Source organism: Lemur catta, chromosome 9 (assembly GCF_020740605.2).
Source record: "Lemur catta isolate mLemCat1 chromosome 9, mLemCat1.pri, whole genome shotgun sequence".
In the NCBI taxonomy this organism is placed as follows: Eukaryota; Metazoa; Chordata; class Mammalia; order Primates; family Lemuridae; genus Lemur; species Lemur catta.
This window is the reverse complement of record NC_059136.1, coordinates 24641443-24657314: the sequence shown is the minus strand read 5'-3', so window position 1 is coordinate 24657314 and position 15872 is coordinate 24641443. Positions and strand designations below refer to the sequence as shown.

Below are 15872 nucleotides of genomic sequence, written 5' to 3'. Positions count from 1 at the left end.
ACCGGAGCTTTCAGACCTCAGGGTGAGGCCAGAGGACCTCCCTGGGAAAGCCCACAGGTGGCCCCTCAGAGGCAGCAGAAGGGCCAGGACTGCACCACCGCACCTTCCCCAGTTCCAGTGGTGGGTGATCAAGGAGAGCCAGGCGGGAGGGCTGTGGAGTTGGCAGGCCTGGGTGGGGGTCAGGGATCACCTGGCCACTGTGGCACGTGTCCCATCTGGCAGGGAAGGCCCCTCCCTCGCTGTGGGTGTGGCTCCATGCTCAGCCCCTTCATCCTGACCTGTCACCTGCCAGGGCTGCCTGGGGCCCTCCCCCGGCAGAAGGGTGGGGCTTCCCCTGGTGCTTGCATGGGCAGGAGTACAGGGCTGCAGACCTCCTGTCCCCACCATGCCCCCGCCCCCCTTCGGCTCCTCCTGTCACTGGACTTCCCCTGGGCCTCCCCTGCACTGTTTCCCTTCCTTTGAGTGAGGAGAGCAGGGCTGAGGGTACCCCAGTGCGGAGCTGGCCCAGTCTCTCTCGGGCGGGGGTGGGGTTCAGGACGCCCTGGTTGGGCCTGCACAGTCCCCAGCATGCTGTCCCCATGCACCCCCACATGCGGGCACATTGGTGGCAGAACCACAGCCCCGGGCTCCACACCCCAGCAGCCTTGATGGGCACTGGCTGCAGCCGCACTGTGTCCCTCACCGTGTCCCCCACCCAGAACGGCCCGTCCTCACTCCTTATGCTCTCAGGCAGGCTTTAGGCCCCAGGGGTGGGGCACAGAAGCCAGGGCTCTTGAGCAGAGTGGGGGGCTGCCCTCTTGCCTGAGCCCCCACCTGGCCTGAGGGGGGCCCAACCCTGTCCTGGGCCTCACTAGTCTTAGAGGCAGCTTCGCCCACGCCCAGGAGGCCGGCAGGCAGCCCGAGGCTGGAGCGGTACCCACCGATGGCATCTCCTTGCTCCGACACCATGGAGGCCAAGTCCTTGACGATCTGATTCACGTCCAGCAAGTTACTCTGTAGAAACAAGACAGAGCCATCAGGAATAGGGGCTGTGGGGCACAGACTAAGGGCATCAGAGAGGGTGAGCCCAGAGCAGGGCACGATGGCACCCACAGAACACAGAACCACACAGTGTCTGGCAACTAGCTGGTCTGCCCACTTCCTGTCAGAGAAGGAGCAACCAGGGCCCAGAAGGTCCCAGGATGAGCCCCGGGTCACTGCTAGTCAGAGGCAGGGCAGGGACTTGAATGCTCAGTCTCCTGGCCAAACCCCAACCTCCCCAAGAACCCAGGGGCCTTCAGCTTCTCCACTGGGTACAGAAGCCCTGGGGCCTGCCCTGGGGATTTGTCATCTAGTATAGGACAGTGTCCCCAACGCTGTCATGGAGCCCTGAGGAGAAGAGGGCAGAGCACCCTGTCTGAACCCCTTGCTGGGCTACTCCTGAAAATACGCCGTCCCCATTGCCTGAGGGCTTCTTGCCAGGTGGTCCCAACTTCCTCGCCACGTGCACCAGCACCGAGCTCGGGCCAGCACACAGGCGCTGCTCATAAGTCCCCAAAGAGCAGGATGGACGGACGGAAGAGTGGTGGGTGGACAGACAGTGAAAGGATAGGTGGCTGGATGGGGGGGTGGGGGTGGACGGATGAAAGGAGAGATGGTGAAACGATGGGTGGATGGGTGCGTGGGTGGGTGGATGAAGGGAGAGATGGTGAAAGGATGGGTGGGTGGATGGCGGGGTAGACGGCTGGACGAATGCGTGGATGGTAGATGGGTGAGTAGATGGATGGACAGATCGTGAAAGAGTGGACGGGTGGGTGCATGGGTGGATGGATGGATGGTAAAAGGATGGGGGGTGGAGGGTACCCTCTACCCCAGCATATCACACTGGCCTCTTGCGTCCTCCCTGCCGTCCAGCTTCATCCTACTCCTTGCTCCAGCACCGTGGCCACGATGGTGACGAGGACATACCACGCCACTCTCGGACCACACACCTGGGCCTGTACTGAGGGCAAGGCACACACCATCCCTCACACCAGGCTCCAGCCACAAGGAGCGGTCCTGGCATCCACCCGACAGAGGAGGCAGTGGGGGCTCCAGAGGCCCCATGACCTCCCGGGCAGCTCAGACAGGGGATGAGTTGGGATTCACACTGGTGCCCGCTGACTCCTTTGCTGCCTGCCACTCTGCACAGAGGACAGCTTCTCCACTGGCCGGTTGCATGACCCTGGGCACACCTGGTCACTTATTGCCCCAGCAAAGCCAGCCCTCTTGCACAGGTGCCCGGCTGTGCCAACCCTCATGCAGTGCCTGGCACACGACTGGGCTGGAGCCCAGGCCAGCGGGCAGCACCTACATGCCTGCCGAGACAGGGAGGGGTGGCCGCGACCCCTGCCCAGCACCCCTACCCACTCCACAGCTCATTTGGAGCCAGGATTGATTTCCATCAGGTCATCTCACCCCACCGTAAAAATGTTACAAGGAAATTCATTTTCTTCTCAGGAGTGTTTTGGGAAATGAAGCAATTAGCATGATCTTAAACTGACACGTACCATCAACCGCAATTCAATTACTGGGCTTAAATACAGCATGAGGCGGGCGGCTACTCCGGAGGAATTGGCCCACTGCTGGAAAGGTGGTGGGGAGTGTGGGGCCCGAGGGTCTCAGCTCCAGTTTGTGTGTGTGACGGGAACAGCAGCTGAGGGAAGGATGGGTGCTGGCTGGCCCTGGCCCTGTCATCACCACCTTTTCTAGGAGTGAGGTCACAGGCCCAGAAAGCTAAGCGTAGGTTCCACCTGAGATGGACATAGGTCATAAGTCATGGCTCAGCCAGGCCTGGGACAGAGCAGTCCCACCTCCATAGACTTCCCAGTGACTGACCTGACCCTGTCGGAGGCCAGGCCCTGCCACACACCAGCTTTGACCACAGCCACTGAGCACAGCCAGGCCCGGTGTGCCCTAAGCCTTGGCTGCACGTGGACTCAGGGGCTCGTAGGGCCTATCTAAGGGCTTTACAGGCAGCAACTCCCTCACCTTCCCACACTGTGTGTGACGCACCGATTATTACTCCACTTCACAGACAGGGAAACTGGGTCACAGAGAGGATTAGTGACTGGTCCAAGGACACACAGCTGGAAAATGTTGGGGCCAGCATCCAACCCAAATTTAGGCAGACCCCAACCCAGGTCACTACCCAGGGACTGAAGCCTCCCTGCAGGATGGGGACCCAGGGTCCCTGGTCAGTACTCAGGGACAGCAGGCCTCCCTCTGGGACGTCCTGTGGTGAAGCCGGTGGGCTTAATGTGGGTGAGCCGAGCAGGAGCAGCTCAGGGCCATGCTGGTGCGGTGCTGCCATGGCCTGGGTGGGAGGCATGGCTCTGACCCCTGCCCAGCCTATGGGGACACAGCCTTGGCAAGCAAGGACAGACAGGGCAGGGAGGGCTGCGGCTGGGGAGGAGTGCGGCTGAGCAGGGCCCAGGACCTCCAGGCTGCCCGGGCTGCAAATCCCTGAGGCCTGGCCTTACTGTTCCAACCCTGTCTCCGTGAACACATGGCTCCTGAACTGGACATTCCGTGCTTTCAGCAGTGGCAAATCCAGTAACCTGCGACAGCCTGGGCTGGGATGTAGTGTTCCCACATCACACACAGTCCCTGACGTGCTGACAGGGTATGGACGGCTCATGATCCAGGTGTCAGGGAAAGCCCCCTTGGAGAGGTGGAGGCCAAGATGATTTTCCAGCTCCTTGGGGACACTGGGAACACTCTCACTATGGCCACTGAACAGCTCGCAGACTTTCTCCACCAGGGCCTGCTTCCTCCCGGGCAGGATGTTTGTAGTCATCACTGGCCCGGCCACCTGCTGTCTGGTGTGGCTTGGAGATGCCCTGCCCAGGTCCCCACCAAATACATGAGCAACGTGTCAGGATGACAGTACAACAGAGGAGCCAGGGGCGGCAGGCAGCACGCGCCCTGGGCCGGGCCCCCGCTGTCTGAAGTGAGCAGAGAGGGGCAGCAGGGAGCAGCGATCACCGTGCGCTGGGATGCGCTGAGACACGGGAACGTCTGTGCCATGGCCAGTGCAGCAGACACACAGAGACGCCCAGAGCCCTCGGTGAGGCAGGGAAACTACAAGCAGGCTGTGCCCGTGGGGAGGGGTGACTGAGACCTCACAGTACCAGGGCTTCTGCCACCCTAGCCACAAGAGACTTGGCCTCAGCCGTGCACAGAGGGACTGGCTTTCCCCAACCTCTTGGAGGTGAATGCAATCTTTTACCTGAAGAATCTTCTTGCTCATTTCATGTGTCCCCCTTTCCAAGGTGCCTGGCACTCAACCTTTGCCCTGGACCTCCTCTCAGCCATGTATCAGCTGCTGGTGCGGAAGCCGCGCCGGCCCCACTCGCCCAGCTCAGACCCAGCATCTCTCCGAAGTGCTCACTGATGGGTGAACATCGTTCATCTTGAACAAAAGGGGGAACCAAAGCTTGAACAAAAGCTCAGGCTCATTTTACCAGAGCTCTGGGCTCCTGGCAAGCAGCCATGGCTAAGAAATCCCAACTCCTGTGTTCTGGAAAACAGCTCACTGCAGAAAACCACCCTCCCCACAGGTCCAGGGCAGGGCCGGCCTGGTCCCATCCTGGGGTGCACACAGGCCTGACTTCGGGCAGGGGTGGTGAGCCTGGGGCCACGACCCCTCCTCCTGCACCACCAGGGCCCCACTACCCACCTCCTCCAGGCAACTGCGACAGGGACCTCCTGGAATGAACCAGGAGGGCTGCTCAGAGCATGGGCAGCCCCAGACCCCAGGGCCATCCTGGCTGTGCAGTCACTGGCCCACGGGCAGGATCGGGGCAAGATGCACCCTTGCCCTCAAGACCGCCCCAGTGGCTCTGGATGCCAAAGAATGGGCCAGGCCTCTGCATAGGAGCTTCCACGGAAGGAGAGCAGGAAGGCCGAAGCATTTCCTGCCTTTGTGCCTCTTCCTCCAGATCACTCCAGGGCGCAGGGACTTCCTGGGGTTGTCTCTCCTTCATCCTGGCACCCAGTGCTGGCCTGCAGAACGGACTGAGGAATGAAGAGCTGAACATGACCCTATAGCTGCAGCAGAACTGGGACCTGGAGCCTGTCGCTGACCCTACAATGCGCCCAGAGAGCGGGCCACTTCCAGGAGCACAGAGGGAAACAGCTGGGGCAGACGGCTGGCATGGACAGTGACCCTCCAGTCACTGTGTGGGCAGCTGGGCCCTGAGCACCTGGGCTGGCCCCAGCTTCAGGGGGAAGAGGCAGGAAGGTTCTGACCCCCAGGCACACCTGTGGGTTCACAATTCACCAGAGATCAGGATCCTAGCGGGGACCTGGGTGAGAGCCACGTTTTAGGCAGAAGTCCAGCCCCTCACTCCTGGGGCGACAGAGATCAAGGTCAGGCCTGACAAGGTGGGGCCTTGACCTGGGGCCCAGAAATGCTCCTGCCTGGGTGCTGGAGCTGCCCCAGGGCAGGCGGGAGGGTGGCAGGTGTGGAAGGGCATGCCCTGGTGTGGGCAACCAGAGGGCAGGAGGATGCCGGGGGTCAAAGAAACGCCTGATCTGTTAAATGTGTAAGTCACGTAACAACTACTTTGATTGCTTCTAAAACTAGAACTCATTAAAAGCTTTCACAGAATTTTCTCTTCGTTTACTGGCACCGGGGAACAACCACCTTGCACAGGACATAAGAAAACGTGTGTGTATGTGTTCCCTTCACTTTTAAGAATAAGAAAAAAATACGACTGCATTTTTCTCTATCACACGATCTCTTCTTATAATTAGGATCTTGGCAACCACCCACCGACCAAGACGAATGTTCCAGTTAATGGAATAGCCACACTTTATTTCTTTTCTTATCTATTCACTTATTTATAGTTACATGTTAGCCAGGTGAATCACCTCCCCGCACCAGGCTGTGCACTGCTACGCACAGGGCAGGGCTGCTGGGTCTGCCTGGAGCCTCAGAGCCTTCCTGGGCTGGCTCCTCATCCCATCCTCCGCCCTCCCAGGCCTGCCAGGTAGCCATGGCAACAGAGCAGCTGGTGTACGCTGAGCTCTGCACCTGGGTCAGGTGATGCCACTGCTCAGGAGCTCTAGCAGGGGACGTGGGCCTGGTGAGGGGTGTCTAGGCCAGCGAGCAGAGCTGGCTGGGAGCTCCGTTGGCTGGAGCAGAGTCCCAGCAGGCCCGCAGACACGGGCAGTGGGCTGAGGACACATGCCCACCTCATCCACCTCGCCAGGCCTGGGAGGCACAGCACTGCCAGCCACCCCACCCCGCTGGGGCTGGAGCTGGAGCTGCCGGCCCCTGAGGCACTGGCCCTCACGGGCTTCCTCTTTCTGCACTGGGGCTCTGCTACTCCCTGTGGGTGGCCCTGGTAACATCCCTTCATTATCATTCTCATCTGAGAAAGGCCAAGCTAGAGGTAGCTCTCAGAACCTCGCAGTGAGGACAGCCCCGTTCTAGAGTTGGGCAGCCTGGGCTCGAATCCCAGCTCTGCCACACACGAGCTGTGTGACCTGGGCCAAGTGATGGGGCTTCTCTAAGCCTCTGTTTCATCTTCGATAAAATCAGAACGTAGGAGTGCTCACTCTCGCAGAGCTTTGGTGTGGGCTGATGAGAAAATATATATAAATAATGGCAGCAGAGCCCTTCTATTAAAACACAAATCTTCCATGGAGTCCCCATACAGAAACTTATTTATATGCCCACCCACCCATGCCTCCATCCCTCCCCCACCCTCCTCCCACTCACCCACCTACCCCTCATCCCTCCACCCCCACCCCTCCGTCCCCTCACCTGCCCATCCATCTATTCCTTCCACTCCCCTACCCACTCACCCATGCCCCCTCCCTCCCTCTATCCCCCCATCCCTCCACCCACCCACTCCTCCTTCCCTCCATGCCTCCAGCCTCCATTTGTTCATTCAACAAGCACTCACTGGGAGCCCACATAGTGTCAGGCATTTTTTGAGATGCTGGAAAGACAGAAATGACTAGAACAGACAAAATCCCCACCTCCATGACACTTACATTCTAGCAGAGGGAGATAAACAATAAATAACAAGATAGTTAAACAGGACGTTAAAGCATAGGAGGGATAAAATGCTTGACGGGTAACATTTGCATCCAAACCCACAGGAAAGGGAGCAAGCTGCTTGGCTGTCCAGGGAGCATGGCTCCAGGCTGAGGGGCCACAGGTACAAAGGAGCAGGGGCATGCCATGCGTCAGGCCTGCCGAGAGAGCTGTGAGTGCGCTGGGCAGCATGCAGGGGCAGAGAGAGGGTGCTCAATGCCAAGGCCTTGGGAGTGCAGCAGGCTGCCTCTCCCAAAGGCGGCTACACCAACGCACCCTCAACCCACATGCGCTTCCTACAAAGTGACACTGACATGTCTCCCCCAGGAGGTGGGTATGCTGGTCCCCACCTCTTTGGCCTGGACCCACAGAATGTGGTGGAATTGATACTTCACGATTTCCAGGGCTAAACCACAAAATGTCAGGATCCTGGCCTCGGGGACCCAGCCCCCACGTTGTGAGGAAGCCAGGCCACAGAGAGGGACCACAAGTGGAGCTCTGGCCAAGAGCCCCAGCTCTGGTGTCAGCCGACAGCCAGCATTAACCTGAGATGCAGGAGTGAGTGAGCCTCCCTGTGATGCCACCCTCAGCTTTCCAGGCTTCGTGGAGCAGAGGAAGCCATCTTGGCTTTGCCCTGTTGGAATTTCTGACCCACAGAATCCATGAGTGCAAGATTTGGTTTGCACCCCTAAATTTCCAGGTAAACTATTACGTGACCACAGTAATCAGGGAAACAGATTATACAAGGTCCTGATGGTAGTTTTAAAACATAGCCTTGGATTCTTTGACACTCCTGTCATTGGTGGTGGGATGTATGTCCTCTCCCCCTTGCACCTGGGCAGGTTTGACTGCTATAACCAACAAAGTACAAGGGAAGTGACACTGTGTACCTCTGAGGCTGCACCACAGAAGTCCACGTGGCCTCTCCTTGCTGGCTACCCCTGGAGCACTGTGCAGCTGTATCAGGAGCCTGAGCCCCACAAGGTGGCCATGTTCTGAGGAAGCCCAAGCTACGAGAAGGGTCCACATGGAGACAATCCAATCAACAGCCCCACCTGAGCCCAGCCTGTGAGCCATCCCAGCCCAGGCACCTCTCTGGATGACTCTAGCCTCCAGTTGTTCAAGTCACTCTCAGCCACTCAATCTTTCCAACAGAGGCTACTGACACCATGGAGCAGAGATGAGGCATCCCCACTGAGTCCTGTCCAAAGTCCTGGTGTGAAAATCAATGAGCACTAGAGCATGGTGGCTGTTTAATGCCACTGAGTTTACAAGTGGTCTGTTATGCTGCAAGAGGTAACCTGACCAGCCCTGGGGCCCCTGCAAGGGCTCTGGCTTTTTGTTGGTTTGCAGGGGGAGCTATAGCAAAGCTTTGAGCAGAAGCGTGACGTGATCTGACTCCTATCTCACAGAATCACTCTGGACATGGTGCCAAGAGGAGGCAAGAGGTGGAGCAGGAAGATCAACCAGGAGGCTGATGCAACACCCAGGTGAGAAGTGATGAGGGGTGGTGCGGGTGGTCCACTTCTGGAAACTCAAACGGGATCTGCTGACAGATGGGACGTGGGTATGAGTGAGGAAGAGCGAAAGTCAAGGGAAGTCAAGGGTACTCGAGGATTTTGGACCAAGCCAGAGAGGGAGCTGTGATGAGAACTTCTTGGGAGTGGGGAGCTCCATTCTGACCCTCCAGGCAGGCACTCTCCAGTGTCCAGCAGGCAGGTGGACACCCAAGCTTGGCATTCAGGAGAGGTCAGGCTGCAGGTAGACACTTGGGAGGTATCTGCAGGATTTAAAACATGAGGCCACCCAAGACCACCAGGGCGTGAGAGGAGAAGGGGCCTGTGTCATCAGGGAGGAGGGCAGAGGAAAGCCTGCACCTGGAGGAGGAGGGCTGGCTGGCTCTGTCAGAGGCTGCGGATGGATCCGTGGGGAGGACGAGAGGACAAGGAGGAGCCTGAGAACCAGGTGGCTGAGGCCGGTGCGGCATCCTTGCGAACACGGGGGTGACTGCACTGTGCTTGCTGACAAGCACAATCAGGACAGAGGGAGCGGCGAGGGGGCCAGAGGGGTGTGTGGAGGCTGCGGGGCCCATCCTGGGGCAGGCCAAGGCCGGGAGCCAGGGAGCCCAGGGCAGGCTGTGGGTGAGAGTGAGTCACCGCAGCAACTGGGGAGAAGGTGGCACAGGCCCTGGTGCCTCTGGCCCTCCCTTCTAAGGGCTTCTGCTTCTTGGAGGAAGGAGCAGGGCCACAGTCTGGGTCACCAGTCGGAAACAAGCAGGGATAAGAGAGCAGACATGACATAGACCGGGGAGGCTGCCTGGGCCTCAGGACCCCACATACCCCCAAAACACCCTGAGCACCAATGCCTAGTCCTTGCAGCACCAGGCCCGCCAAGCACCCTTCAGAGTCCCAGAGAGCAGGTTCCCACCCCCAGCCCAGACCCACTGGGGCAGAACATACATTTTCACCAGGCGCCCAGCCAGAGTGCAGACCCACCGCCCTGGACACTACGGCAGCACAACCCTCACCCAGGGGCTCTTCGCTGAGTGGCAAGGGCCCACCCAGCCCCAGGCTCCACACACGGGGATGCAAGCGGAGCCCTGCCCAGACCACAGCACTCCCTGATTTCCCCAAGAAGCCCCAAGGCCCCTAGCACCTCCTAGGCTGGAGTGCTCTTCTTCCCCAGGAGCGCCCAAGCAAACGCAAACACCTCCCTGGAAGGCCACACCTCAGGCCATTAGCAGCACTCGCACCTGCTCTCAGCTTGGGCTCAGCAAGCGCCAAGACCTCAGCGGCAGCAGCTATGGGCTGGCACCCTGGTCAGCAGTATGCACCAGTCCCGGGCTGCTCACTTGCTTCAGAGGAAGAGAGGCTGGCAGGGTCTGGGGGCGAGGGATGCAGGCAGGAGACTCCCCGGTGGGGTGGGAGGTGGGTGTGGGGCTCAAGGATAGCCACAGTTCCCCCATGCCCATGAGACCCTCTCAGCTAAGAGCTCTTGCCAAGCAGTCAAACTCCACTGCAGCATTTCCCCTTCTGGCTGACAAATGTCTTCTGTGTTCATGGAATCCTTTCAATAGCTGGAGAGGTTGGTGCTCACTCTGCCCATTTTATAGATAAACAAACTGAGGCTTGAAGAAGAGACCTGCTCAGGGTTACAGAGCCCAGCAGTGGTGTGGCTGGACCTGGGACCCTGGGCCAGACTCCTACTTCCCCTCCTTGGCTAGGAGATGCCTGAGGCCTGCCAGGTCCCCTCCCCAGGGGACAAAGAAGCTTCCTACAGAGTCGGCTGTCATCTCTCCCAGGCCCTGGCATGGTCCAGCCCATGGGCCTAGAGCAAGGACTGCAGTCCTCAGCCAGACAGCTCTGGGGGTAGCAGATCAGGGGTCAACCCCTGGTAACTGGGTCCCGTCAGCATCCAGATGCCACCTGTGGGCTCTGGCCTGCCCATCTGGCCACACACCTGGAGAACACATTTCAGTCCTACGGGGGCCCTTAGCAGGCCGGGAGTGGAGGCAGGGACAGGAGAGAAGGGGGCCACACTGGCCCAGTCCTGGGCTTCCCCTTGGCCCCCCTATTCTCATCTTAGCCAAATAAGAAAAGGTAGTCTAGGGCCCACCTCGGGGGACAGGGATGGGGCAGCCCATGTGGGAACAACAAGAACAGGGAGCAATTAACCCCAGGGCCAGGAGGGAGGACTGAACCACTCCAGGGGCTGGAGGGGGCTGGGACCCCACAGGGGACCAGAGGGGAGGCGAGGTGAGGAAGGGCACCGCGGGTGAGGAGCAAAGCCGAGGGTGCCATGAGCCCCTGTACGGGTGAACCAGGATCACCCCGTTAACACCTGGGGTGAAAGTGAGGACCCAAATGCCATGCTGAGGGCAGTCCCATGTTGCACCCACACCCACAGGGGTTACTAGGACTTTCAGTTTGCAAACCATGTTGCACACGCCCATTGTCTCATGGTCTTTCCATTTCTGACCATCTGCGTGACAAGGAACCCAGGGCTCAGAGAGGGACATGAGAGGAACTATGAGAGGGTGCTGGCCAGGAGCTGGGACATGGCTCTGGCCCAGGATCACTGCAGCCTGCTGGTGGCCTTGCTGTGTGGCCACAGGGACCCTGCTTCTGCTCGGAGTCCCATAGGCTCGGCCTTAGAGGGTGGAGAAAGCTGTGCCCGGCACCAGCTCCCTCCTGGCCAAAGCCAGGGTCTGCACTGCCGCAGAACACTCTGACAGGCTTGGCTGGATGGACAGACTGCCGAGGGGCAGCAGACAGCCCTGGGGACAGAGCTGCCCGCCATGGGGGCAGGCAGCGGCTCCTGGACCTGACATAATTGAGCGCTCAGACGCCTCCTCACCCACACCCAGCGTCGTGCTGCTGCTCAAACACAATTAAAGCTCACGTGCCCAGTGGCACGGTGGGAACAGCTCTGGAGCTGTGAGAAGACAGGGCCGCTGGCCAGGAGGCTGCCGGCGGCCGACACCTGCCTCAGTGGCACCTGGACGCCCAACACCCAGAGTCCCTGGAGGCTTGGGGCTTCTACCTGGGACCACACCAGGGAGGCGCCCTAAGCTGGGAGGCCAGAGACAGGCTACCTCGGCTCACGGGCAGGGACAAGGAGCCCCAGAGAGGGGAACAAGCACACAGCTGGAGGTGGGCAGTGCCCCAGGACCCCCAAGCCACCTCCCCTCTGAGGGACCTACTGGCAGATCTGGTTCCCACATGTGCCTGGCATGGACCCCTGACAGACCCTGGCTGAGAGATGGCAGATGGCCCCAGGTCCTAAGTTCAAATGCCAGGGCTGCTAGGCACTGTGCCCTTCAGAGCCAGACGGCACCCGGGTCAGGGATCAGACTGCCTGGGTTCCAGCTACACGGCCTCCCTCACCGGGAGGTGCATGGCAACATCCTCCTGGAAGCGAGCTTGTGCGCTGGGGCAACACTCAGTTCCCGCTCACGCTCTCGTGGCCACTCTGCCCCTGACCTACCCCCGCTTAGCTGGCTGGAAGGAGCCTGTCCAGGCAGAGTCCCAGCACCATGGAGAGGGCCGGCTGGCCGGCTCTCAAGCTCCACCTGCGCTGGGGTAGCCTCGCTTTTGGCCTGGGGTTACTTCTAGCGTTTGCTCAACTCCATCCTTGGACAGGAAATACAAAGGGAGACGCCCAGTGCAAGCTATTAATGGTACAGGGAAATGCGTGCGCTCCTGGCTCGGCCGTCCATGCCCAGACTGCAGGCTGAGATGGTCCAGCGCTGGCCCAGCCTCCCTGAACCTCCAGCCCTCCCCACACTCCCCACAGCAGCTCCGAGGGATGCTTCTTCTAGATGCACCCCCCTTTGGCTCACCAAGTCCTCACACAGCCCCATGGGAGAAGCCCCCACACTCTCCCTTTCACCGAGAGGAAACCAAGGCCCAGAGAAGGCTGGGACTGGCCAGGCTCAGGACAGGGGACAGCGAGAACAGGCCCTGCGGCAGCTGCCTCATTATCAGCCCAGGCCTATGGGGTTAAGCTGGGCTGGGTCACCCTCTTCCCTCTCCCAGGGCCAAACAGCTCTGCAAGGAGACAGAACCAGCAGGGTTGGGGAGACGCTGTCTGTGGAGCCTTCCAGTCCAGGGCTCAGGCCATAGGCACAAGGGCCTGGCACGGGGGTTAGGCAGGGACACACAGCAAAGGCCTCCTATGGCCAGCACCACACCAGGCACAGCCAAAGTCTGGCCTGCAGAGGTAGGGGGCTCCAGGGCCGTCACTGCCACGGACCGTGACATAACTGAGAAGTGGGCCAGAGACTGGGCAAGCAGGCAGAGACCCTCCTATACTGTGGCTGAGGGCCAACAGAGGACCGTGGGGGTCAGGTGCAGAGTTCAGAGCCCCTTGCCCATGGGGGCTGAGTCAATCCTGGAGGCGCAGCCAGAGGGCAGGATGGGTCACTATCATGGGGTCAGGCATCCTGTGGAGGGGGGAGTCAGTCAGCTTCACGCATTCACTCAACAGGTATCTGCCGAGCAGACCACCACGGGCCCTGGGGAGCAGCCTGACGCTGGGCACGGGGGTCCCCGCTCACAGAAAGCTGCATTCTCATGGGACCGACAGCTGACAACAGCATGGCAAGCAAGCAGACTGAGTGGAGACTCCAGGGTGTGAGGGGGTGGGAGGTGAGGGTGGCGGGGAGGCCTCCCCAGGAGGGCACACCTGAGCCCAAGTCTGAAGGCCGGTGGAAACTGCAGTGCCAAAATCTGGGATGTTCTCAGGGGTCACACAAGCCAGCAGAGGGGTGCTCAGGGGCTGGGTCTCTGGGGTTGAACACAGTCATCGCAGAGCCCCCAGGGGCAGTACACCCTCGCTCAGAATCTAACTGGACCAGGTCCAGGTGGCCCACAGAGCGGACACCAGTGCCCAGTATCACTGGGGAGGCCCTGGCCCCCACGGCCTCCACTGTCCCCTGCCCATCCACTCCCTGGCACCTCTGGAGTAACCCATGGGGCCCTCTCAGGTTTCCTGATGGGCTATCACCTCCCTCGGGCCTGGGGACTCTGCTTACTACCACACAGGCTGTCTGAGCCTCCCTCGACCTGCCCATTTCACAGATGAAACTACTGAGGCAAACAGCAGGCTCAAGGTCCCCCAGCTGGTCAGTGGAAGCTTGGGCCTAAAGCTGGGACGCTGCATCCCAAGTCTGCCCTTTGTTTCATCCACTGGATGATTCTAGGGAGGAGGAGGAAGGAAAGGGACACTCAGTGGAGCCACCAACCCCAGGACAGAGCCCTCACCACTAACTCACCTCCACCTCTCAACCCAGCATCTACCCACGAGCACGCATGGAGGCCAAAAAGCGAGAAGGAAAGACAGGCATGCAGGAATCCGATGCAGCACCAACCTGCTGTTGTGACACCAGTTCCCCTCCCTGGGCCTCAGTTTCCCTATCTTTCCATACTCTACCACCTACCAAATAAGGTTAGTCCTAGAAAGCAGACCACAGTGGGGGCTCACTTGGACCCAGTCTCACCTCGGTGACTTCTGAACATGTAAAATCACGCACACTCTCAAGCCCCAGGGGGTTGGGGGGACGGTAGGGGTGGCAGGAAGAGCCGCTGGAGTCTGCGGGAGAGGCTGTGGCCAGCCAGGTGTGCAGCCCCACACAGTCCTCCTGAGGCTGCTTCCCCACCCCCCCAAAACATCACCACCACCCACCCCCACAGGCCTTTGTGCTGCTAGACAGACACCCCCAGAGTGACCCAGCCATGGAGCCTGGGGATGCCTGAGCCTCTGCTGCTGTCACCCAGTCTCGTGGCTCCCTCCCGCTGACTGAGTCTGACTGCTGCCACTAGGACCTGCTTTGAACCTGGGGGAAGGCTTTTTAAAGGCTAATGGTGATTTTGTGGTTTTCAAAGACCAAAGGGAGTGAGTGGTGCAGGGAGAGGAGGTGCTCGCTGCAGACGCCTCCAAGAAAGCTGACCCCACCCCATCAACCCCTGTCCGACACCTGCTATCTGCTGGCACGAACTCCACGTCTTCTGCACCGCCCCCATGCTGCAGATGAGGAAACTGAGGCTGGGAAGGCCAAAATGGCCATGGGTCCTGCTCACTTGGCCCCTCTGCAAACCTCAGCAGACCGCTGAGCTGTGAGAAGCCCTGAGGGCCAGAGACGAAGCTTCGACCCACCCGCCTGGGTCTCTGATCTGGGCGTAGGCCCAGCCCCTTGACTGGATCCAGTCCAGCCCTGCATGAACCCAGCTCCTTCCCCTGCCCTGACCCAGGCCCCTTCGTGTCTTGGTTGGACAACGGTAGTAGCCTCCACATGGGGCCCCTCCCTCCCGGTAAAGGCCACTGCTCTGCCCATATTCACCACACAGAGAACCAGAGAGCAGCGCCCTGGAGCCTGCTCTGCCCAAGCCTCCAGCCTCCAAACCCCATCCCAGGGGCTGCCACACAGCACGAGCCCCACATCTGGCACCAAGACAGCCACCAGGAGGCTGTTCAAGGCACGGGCAGCCCTCAGGCCTCGTGAGGCCCCAGAAGCAGGGCTCGCAGGCTCAGGACAGGGAGAAGCCAGCTCCCAAGTAAAGATGCGACGTCGGAATCCTGGGACACACCCTGCTGCTTCTCCTGGGTTGGCTGCCAGGAAGCTCAGAGGTGAGCCAGCCCCACCGTTCAGGGGTCCAGCCCTCGGCCCCGCCTGCCCATGCCCTGGCCCTGCCCTCCTCCTCTGGGAGTCTGATCCCCTTGGTAGCAGGAGCTTCTGTTAGCAGCTTCCACTCCCTGGACTCACCCCTGAAGCAGTGTCCCCTCACTCTCGCTAAGCCTGTGCTCCCAGAGAGGCTGTCAGCCTCTCGAGCTAAAGGGAGCAGGTCCCTCTGCCTCTCCCGGTCCTCTCAGGACCCAGATTCATCAGGAAGGACACTCCTGGATCTGTTCCTCTGCTTCTCTCGGAAAAGTGGGCCTCACTGTGGCAGCAGAGAGGGATAAACATCTCTGTGTGCCGGTCATTCAGTGGACCGTCTCTGCAACAGCAACAGGCTCGTCTTCCAAAGACATGGACCCCCAGCAGTGGCCCCCTGCCAGGGCAAAGAAGGGACCAGAGTTCCTCCTCTCTGGGGAGAGCAAAGACGGGGTGAGGAGGGGACAATGGCTCATGAGGGCAGCAGGGCACAGGACGGAGGTCTCGAGACATGAGCACTCCTCTGCTAGGCGAAGTGGGGAAGGGCCTGCGGCAGAGGCAGGGAGGTGGGCAGCCCCAGAAGTATGGGCGTGAGAGAGGGGGGCTCCCTGTGGGGCATCCACCAGCTTCCAGGGTGGAAGGCCTGCTCCT

General features: G+C 60.2%; 1 protein-coding gene across 1 annotated transcript in view; it reads right to left on the bottom strand.

Annotated features, from left to right (window-relative positions):
* Positions 1 to 15872, bottom strand: part of TSNARE1 (t-SNARE domain containing 1) — a 107140-nt gene that overhangs the window by 10178 nt on the left and 81090 nt on the right. Inside the window, 1 exon segment of the mRNA XM_045560951.1 lies at positions 921 to 993. Coding sequence (XP_045416907.1) covers positions 921 to 993 — 73 coding nt within the window.